The sequence below is a fragment of the Gymnogyps californianus genome, chromosome 29 (genome assembly GCF_018139145.2).
Source record: "Gymnogyps californianus isolate 813 chromosome 29, ASM1813914v2, whole genome shotgun sequence".
Taxonomy (NCBI): domain Eukaryota; kingdom Metazoa; phylum Chordata; class Aves; order Accipitriformes; family Cathartidae; genus Gymnogyps; species Gymnogyps californianus.
Window position 1 is genome coordinate 448,354 of NC_059499.1, and position 8,481 is coordinate 456,834.

Genomic DNA, 8,481 nt, shown 5'->3' on the forward strand with positions numbered 1-8,481 from the left:
TACGAGCTTTCCTCCGGAGCAAACGCAGTGCTGCTGCAAACCAAGTAACTCCCGTGTCTGCAGAGTACAAGATTTTGGGGGGATGCCCCCGGACACGCCATCAGTGACCCCAGTTTGGTATTGATGAGCCGCGCTTTATTGGCAAAACTCACCGGCCGGTGCTGCCGTCCGGGAGCGCGCAGGCAGAGCACCCCGAACCGGCACGGAGGCAAGCACCGTGCAGGGGACCTCGAGCGGGGCACACGCTCGCAGGCCGGGATTGCTCCAGGGCCACCAAACCGGCGTCGCCCGGGAATTTCACGTGGGCCGCGGGGATCCGCGGCGGGGCCCGCCCCGCACCGAGGGGTCGCCGCCGGCAACGGCCCCCGGGGCGCTGCCGGAGAAAGGGTGCCGGAGGCGGGCCCGGTCACACGCGAGGAGCCCCGAGAGCACGGCGGCAGCGGGGCAGCGCGGCCCCCATTGTTACCGCCGGCAGCGGCGGGGCCGGGCGGGCCCCGGGAGCACCGCAGGGCCGGAGCCGCCCGGTCCCGCGGCCCAGCAGGCCCAGCGGCCCAGCCCGCGGCACACAATGGGGGCGAGCGGCCGGAGGGAACCGGACGGGGGGGGTGGAGGGGGACCGCAGGGCCGGGCGGGAGCCCCCGCGGCGGCGCGGCGCCAGGCTGGGCCCGCACCCGGGAGGCGGGCGAGCGCGGGCCGCTTCCGCCCTCATGGCCGCGGCCGCCATTCCCCCCCCCTCCTCCGCCCGCCTCCAGCCCGCCCGCCCGCCCTCACCTGCGGCGGCCGCGCGCTACGCCAGCCCCCGGCTGCGGCCCGGCCCACTAGGCCGCGCGGGGCCCGGCGGCGGCGGCGGCGGGGCGCGGCGGCCGCCCCCGGAGCGGCGCGGCGGAGCCGGGCGGGCGGCGGCGGGGCCGGGTGGGCCGAGGGGCGCGCGGCGGTGGCGGGGGGTGAAGGGGGGGGCGGGATTTAAAGGGGCCGCGCGCAGTTACCGGAGCCGCTGCCGCCTCCGCGCAACCAACTTTACCTGGGTCTCACCACACTGACAACTACCAGCGGCGCCCGCCCCCATCACGTGACGAGGGCGCGGGGCGGGGCCAGCCCGGCTTCACCCACGTGACGCGCGGGGGTGGGGGGTGGGGGGCGGGGGGCGCTCTCCTGGCGGCACGCGCGTGTGACGCGCCGCGCCGCGTCACGTGGGAGCGGCTCTTCTCCCTGTCACGTGGTGGGGGCGCGGAGCGGCTTCGGCGGCCGCCATGTTGTGCGGCCCCGGGCCGGGCAGGGGATGGCGGGGGCCGGCAGCAACTGGCTCTCCGGGGTCAACGTGGTGCTGGTGATGGCCTACGGCAGCCTGGTGAGCCGGGCGGGCGTGGGGCGGCCCGGGGGGACGGGGACGGGCCCGGGTGTCCGGGGGAATGGGCCTGACGCGTCCGTGGGGCCCAGGCCCCCGTGGAACCGGGCCCGGGGTGTCGGTGGGGCTCCTGTGAGGCCGATCCTGGGGTGTCCGTGGGGCTCCCGTGGGGCTGGGCCTGGGGTGTCCGTAGGGCTCCCGTGGGCCGGGGTGTCTGTGGGGCTGGGCCTGGAGTGTCCGCGGGGCCCCTGTGAGGCCGATCGTGGGGTGTCTGTGGGGCTCCCGTGGGGCTGGGCCTGGGGTGTCCGTGGGGCTCCCGTGGGGCCGGGGTGTCTGTGGGGCTGGGCCTGGAGTGTCCGCGGGGCCCCTGTGAGGCCTATCCTGGGGTGTCTGTGGGGCCCCCGTGAAGCCGGGCCCGAGGTGTCCATAAAACTCCAGTGAGACACGTCCCAGGGTATCCATGGGGAACTCCCACCGAGGCGGACTCGGGGCCCTCACGGGGCTGGACCGGAGTGCCCGTGGGGTCCTGGCATCTGTGGGGCAGGGAGAGGACGTGAGTAGGCACCTCTGTGGAGGCTGGGGTGTTTGTGGGGGCCAGTCCAGGTGTCCATGGGGCTCCTGGTGAGCTGAACAGGGACCCCTGTGCTTGCCGGGTTTGGGGGGGTCTGCGCGGCCCTGTGGTTGCTTGGCCTGGGGGGGTCCCCGGGGTTGGGAACAAGGCGTCAGTGGGGCTGAGCCCAGGCTGGCTGTGAGACCCCCCTGCGGGGTGCAGCCCGGCACGCCTGACCCCCGTCCCCGCTGTGGCACTCCAGGTCTTCGTGCTGCTGTTCATCTTTGTGAAACGCCAGATCATGCGCTTCGCCATGAAGTCCCGCCGTGGCCCCCACGTGCCTGTCGGACAGCACGCGCCCAAGGTGGGTGCGCACGGTCCCGCGGTGCCCTCCCCTGCGCCCGCGGATCCGTCTGTGCCCAGAGGGGCAGGGAGGGTCTGCTTCAAAAGCGGACATTTCCCAGAGCTGCCACCTCGGTGTGGTGATGGGCGGTTGGAGAGGGAGCAAGTTTATTTCAGAGGGCCCCCAGGACTTGGCTGTTATCATCCTTGTGATCCCACAAAGTGAGTGCTCTGTAAATGTTTGGGGTTTTTTTTTTCCCCCCCCACTGTGCAGGATTTAAAGGAAGAAATCGACATTCGACTGTCGAGGGTGCAAGACATCAAGTACGAGCCCCGGCTGTTAGCTGAGGACGACAGCAGGCTTCTGCAGCTGGAGACACAAGGTACCCTCTCTCGCTGCGCGTCAGTCGGAGGCCACCAGAGACACCATCCAGCGCTTGTCCTGCTACAGCAGGTCGTTCCCTTGGGGCCAAGCTGCGTCGCTGGTCTCTCTTGTTGGCTGTCCCGTCGTAACGTCGCATTTGGCAAGCCGACGTGAGACGGGTGTCTCCGCACTCTGCTCCTGTCCGCTTTCCCCACCTCCCTCCTGCTGCCAAGTTTTGCAGAGCTTTCAGTTTGGGTTTTCTCTTTGCCAGGCTGCTATAACTACCTGTACAGGATGAAGGCGCTGGATGCGATCAGAACATCTGGTAAGGGAGCTCAGGGCGGGAGTGGGAGGGGAAGGGTGGAGAGAGACCTTGTGTGGAGGAAATAAGGGTGCGTCACGTCGGCCGGCAGCCTCGTGATAAGGCTCATGGTCCTCGTTTTTGGGAATAGCAGTCACTTATCCCGCCCAGGGCTGGCGGCCTGAGGGTCGGCTCTACTCACGCGTTGGGAGCAGTCAGCAAACGGAGGCAGCAGATGTGGTGGGAAGTTTAATTAGCCGCCAACTTCTGACGTTGTCTGCGGGTGAACACAAGCATTTTTACCTGCCCTTCAGCCGGTTGTGTCGTGCCTTTTTATTTTCCAGAAATCCCGCTTCACGCAGAGGGCCGGTACCCAAAGTCTTTAATAGGGAAGAACTTCTGTGCCTACCTGCTGGAACTGCGGAATTCCAGCACCTCCTTCAAAGGCATCCGCAAAGCCTTGATCGACACCTTGCTGGATGGGTACGAGAGTGCCCGCTACGGCACTGGGGTAAGTGCCGGCGCCGCATTGCCCGGCCGCCGCAGCAGCGCAGGGGGCTGTTCCTGCCCTCCAGTCTGACGGCTGGACTGAGGGCGCGCTGTAACCTCGGCTGGGTTTTCCACAGTCTTTTCTGTTTGTGTCCAGGTCTTTGGGAAACCGGAATATCTGAAGTACCAGGATGCTCTGAACGAGCTGGCAAACTTGTAAGTGTTACTGCTCGGGTGTGTAGCTGGGGTGCGGCGGTGGCTTCCTGGGCCCCAGCAGCCCATTGTGGAGGTGTGAACAGAGACGGGTTTTGGGGCGAAACCTAGCCTCTGAGACCTGGGCTGTTTACCCCTGTCCGTCCTTCCAGGTTTACTTACTCCTTGCAGCCCGTTAACGCGGTTTTGGGTTTGTTATTTGGTCACAGTCCACGTTCCTGCTTGCGCTGGCCGCTTTGAGCCAGGGACCTCGCGCGGGCTCCAGGCCTGGCACCCGCAGAAGCGCCAGCCTTGGGTTTTCAAAACCGCAGCGAGCGCCGTCGTCCTGAGGGCAGATCTGCCTCGTGTCGGACAGACGGACGCGATGGTCGAGCAGCTCCTCTGGGGAGGGCGGCAGCTGTGATGGTGCCTCTCCTCTCCCTGCAGGACCAAGGCTCGGGGAGGCAGCAGCCAGCGGCAGCACCAGTCAGCAGCGAAGGACCTCACCCTCTCCCCTGAAGTCTCCAACCCCGCCACCATCCAGGTCACCTACCTGCCTTCCAACCAGAAGAGCAAACGTGCCAAACACTTCCTGGAGCTGAAGAGCTTCAAGGACAACTACAACACGCTGGAGAGCACCCTGTGAGCCGCGCAGGGAGCACCGCTCCGGGGACCTGCCACGAGCAGAGCCCCTTGCTGGGTGCGGCTGGTGTCCTGGGCGGGTTTTTTGCCCGCAGTTTGGTGTGCAGGCAGCGTTGGGAGGAAGCGGCTGCGCTCTCAGGTCTCCCTCTTGCACGATGTTGGAGGTCGTGGCTCGGCGGAGGCTGCGTTTCAGCTAGCGGAGCTCGGCCCTCGCCGGGAGCCCGTTTCAAAGCAGCGCGCCCGCCTGCTGAACCCAGAGGGGATCGGCCCATGCAGCCTCCTCCGCGGCAGGCTTGGGACACACTTCAGGCTTGAGGCTTTGAGTCCGGCAACATCTTGGAGCCCTGGCCCTGTGAATAAACTGATTAGCTTTAGCTTATTTATAAAAGACATCGATCCCAGCCAGCGCTCTCCTCCACCTGTCCTCTTTCCCCGTGACGGCCGGCGGGGGCCGATGCTGTCTGTCCGTCCTGTCTGTGTGGGTCTCAGGCTCTGGAGCCGCTCGTCTGTTCTTTCCAAAGGGTTTGAACGCTCTTCTTTTCCCTGTGGCACCATCGCTGCCTGCTGCTCTCAGCCAGGCGTGCCCAGCCTGCCTGTGTGCCCGGGCCGTGCACCAGGGTGCCTGGACGGAGTGTAAATAGTTCGGTGGCCAGTTCTCAGCCGCCGTGGCTGAGGTGCCTCTTTGGGCTGTGGTTTCTACTCTTTCTCCTGCAACTGGACATTTGGGGACGTCTCGGGCAGACAAATACCAGCTTCGAACATCCTGTCTGTCCTGCCAAGGGGGTTTTTCCTTCCACTTTCACCAGCGCCTCGTGTGCCAGCGGCTGCCCAAGCCCTGGGGGGGGGGGGGGGGGCGAAAGCTCGCGGCCCCCAACTTGAAGTCTGCGTCCTGCCAGGCGGACGGCAGCGCCCGCTGCTCACCAGTCACCCCAACGTGTACTGCGTGGGGCGGGGACCCCTGCGCCTCGCCTGGGCCTCTGCACTCTTTTTAATTGCTGTTTAATAAAATGACAGTTAACCCCGAGCAGGATGCGTGCCGTCGGCCTCTTGACTGCGGGGAGCCCTCCCCTGCCAGAGCCAGGCCTGCGTCCTTCCCTGCGCCGCTGCCGTGGTAACCGGGATGCCGTTAACCGGCGTGGCTGGCGCAGAGGGCGGTTGTGAGGTCCCTGTGGCACCGGCCATGGCGGTGGCAAGCAGCCAGACCCCGTCACTCCGGCAGGAGGAGGTGGGATGGGGCAGGGGCTGTGAAGGTGGCTGTCCTGGGGCTCCCGGCAGGAGTTGGGGACAGCGGGGTGCAGCGTCCCCCTCATGCAGGTTAAACCCTGGACCCCCCCCCCCCCCAAAACGCGTTGCTTTGGTTGCAGGTCGTGGCGAAGTGGAGCGCCTGCGCAAGGCTGCTGGAGAGGTAGAGCCGGCAAAGGGAGCCCCGGGGGCTGAACTCCCCGTGCTGGGGGGCAGCAGGCGAGGGGGAGCCCCGGCGTGGGGCGAAGTGGGGCCCAGCCCTGCGGGCAGGCCGGGGAGGGGGGGGGGGGGCAGGCGCTGGCGTTCCCCTGGCACCCCGTCCTGCCCACCCCTTGTCCCCACAGCTGCGGGCAGATGGCAGGGGGACACCCACGGTGCTGGGAGAGGATCTGGGCTACGGCCCCCAGGGCACTGCAGCAGAGCGTGGAGTCGGAGCTGCACCTCGCCGGCAAGGAGCAGACGGTGGTGAGGCCGGGCACGGGTCGGGCACGGCCGGGTGCACCCAGCCCTGTGCTGCCAGGGTCGGGTGCCCCCCTCGTCCTGCTCCAGTACCACATCCTGGGGGACGATGTCTCCCGGCGCTGGAGAGCCAGGGGGATGCGGGGAGTTCAGCACCAGCTCCTGTGCCCGGCAGGTCCGCCGAGCCGCCCTGCACCGGCTCCTCCAGGATGAGCACCAGCAGCAGCAGCGGGAGCTGCGCCAGCTCGGGAAAGCCTTCTACGTGGAGCGGCTGTGAGTGCCCAACCTGGTGGGCTCAGCACTGGCCTGGCATCGCCCGGGGCCAGAATAAAACACGTTGAGCAAGATGGGGGCTGCGTCTGCTGCGTGCTGGGACATGGGACAGCCCTGGGCGGAGGTGGAGGGAAGATGCAGCCCAGCACGATCCCCACGGCTGGGATCCAGCAACGTTGCCGGTGACCCTACACGTGCCGGATCCTGCACACGCGGTCCCGGCCATGGCCACGCCAGGAGATGGCAGCACGGCCAGTATGCCTCCGCCAGCCCTGCATGCTCCGCGGCTGGGTCCCGCTCCCGGCACGGATCCCGCCGTGCCACGCCGGCGTCAGCCACGCGCTCCTGTCCCCTGTGGCACGGTGCTCCTGGCTGTGCGGCACAACCCCGCAGCAGCAGGGAGAGGAGCTCGGCTGGGCTGGGTGCGATGCTCCCTGGCCCCACTCACTGTCCGGGCACCCCTGAACCCCCGTCTGCTCCCCAACTGGGGGGGCCTCATCCCCCATCTCCCGTCCCGGCTGCCTGCGCCCGACCTTGGTGTCTCCCGGCCCCAGGGCCCGTCAGTGCCTGCCCTGGTTCTGCTTATTGACAGGGCTGGGGGCTGCCGGGCCGGCACCCCCTGCCCACGGCCCTTCATTAGCTCGGCTGTCGGGTTGCATCACATCAGCCGCCGCTGCATGCACGCCCCCAGCTCCCGGCACCGTGCTGCTGCCACATGTGTCCCTGCCATCCCTGCTGCCACCTTCCCCGCGTGGCCCTGCCGCCTCGCTGCCAGCCCGGTGGGGCCAGAGCCCCTGGTCCCCCAGCCCAGGCAGGCAGCAGGGCAGGGGCTGTGTCCCCATCCCCGCACGGCACTCGGGGCTCTGGCTGCCCTGCCCTGTTGGCCCCTCAAAGTTTGGGCCCCCGCAGAGCCCCCAACGCCATTCCCAAGGTCGGTGCGTCCCGCCGCAGCGAAGCACCGGCATGGCGTGGGGAGACACATGCTCCCAGCACCCCAAGAGACCCTGCGTGCCCTCGTGGCTGGGTGCCGCCAGCCAGGTCCCAACGGCCACCCCAGAGCGGATCAGGGGTCCTGCCTTCGTCACCCAGCTGTGCCCAGCATGGGGGGGCCACATCCGCATGAGGGATGGGGCAGGGTGACAGGCGGGTGCCTCCTCCGGCCTCCCCGTGGAGGGAACGCTCCTGTGGACAAGGGGTCCCAGTGGTTCCCCCAAAGCGAGGGGACAAGGGACGCAGGAGGAGGGGACATGGGACACAGCCCCCCCAGCACCGGCCGAGGCTCGTCCTTGGGCAGGGTCATGCGCAGCCCCTCAGTGGCGCAGAGCCTGCCGGGATGGGGCCAGCTCCCTGGTATTGATGGCCCCGCTAATGACGGCGGAGTGTGACCGGGGGCAGGAGCAGGCGGCGCGGGACCATCGACCCATATTGACCGGCAGCGCTCAGCGGCAAGGGCGCGAGGGTCCGCGGAGGGGGCAGGGGGACGTCGATGGGTGGTAATTAATGGGAACAAGGCCACGTGCGCGGGGCCAGGGCGCTCGTCGTCCGCGTCCCCCCCACCGGGTGCAGCTGAGTGCGGTTATAAACGGCGGCTGGGCGGCCCCCGAGCCAGACTGCCGAGGAGCCCCCGAAGCCAGCCCAGGTAAGGCGGTGACGGACGTGGGGTCCCCTTGGCCCCAGGCGCGCAGGGACGGGTGGGCAAGCGCTGCCTGCCATGCCGTGCCATGCCATGGTGTGCCGTGCCGTGCTGTGCCATGCCAGGAGACTGCGCCCGCACTGCCCCGCTCTGGCTTCATCCCCGCTGCAGGATGCCTCCCGCTCGGGCACCGGATCCCAGAGCATCCCAATGCCGGTGCAGCCGCTCAGGCGGGCTCCAGACACCGAGGCGAGGCCGGGGGGCCGCCTGCGCGATGCCCCAGGGAGTCCTGCCTGGGCAAACAGCGAGGAGTTACCCCCCCGCTCCAGCTCTCCGCTTCTCCTTCTCTCCTTCTCTTGCAGGGAGCTGAGCCCCGCGTCCCGTCCGCCTCCACCTGCCCCTGCCTCTGTCTGATATGTTTGATATTAGGTTGTTTTATTGGAAAACCAACTAAATATCAAACATATTCTTACAGCGCCAGGGACGCCCAGCGCCGACCCGGCGAGATGCTGCTTGTGCCCTCCCGCGGGCAGGGGGGAGCGTGGGGGGGGTCCATCTGCACCCCTTCCCGCACCCCCTGCCTGCCCTCTCGCTGCTGCAATAAAACCCGTCTGCCCGCACCGCGCTCCCGTCTCTGCGGGGCTGGGGA

At 68.1% G+C, this 8,481-nt stretch overlaps 1 protein-coding gene across 2 annotated transcripts; it reads left to right on the forward strand.

Moving 5' to 3' along the window:
• Positions 1–1,279: 1,279 nt before the first annotated feature.
• On the forward strand, positions 1,280–4,297 carry C29H1orf43 (chromosome 29 C1orf43 homolog). Of its 2 annotated transcripts, none has more exons than XM_050912297.1 (7): positions 1,280–1,348; positions 2,158–2,259; positions 2,512–2,620; positions 2,873–2,926; positions 3,247–3,413; positions 3,549–3,607; positions 4,031–4,297. In XM_050912297.1, the coding sequence occupies exons 1-7, from the start codon at positions 1,280–1,282 to the stop codon at positions 4,227–4,229; spliced, it is 759 nt and encodes a 252-aa protein (XP_050768254.1). In that variant the 3' UTR covers positions 4,230–4,297. The 2 variants fall into 2 exon arrangements, with proteins under 2 accessions (XP_050768254.1, XP_050768255.1); XM_050912298.1 differs by lacking the exon at positions 2,873–2,926 and adding an exon at positions 2,985–2,993 and having other exon boundaries at positions 1,293–1,348.
• The last annotated feature ends 4,184 nt before the right edge of the window (positions 4,298–8,481 follow it).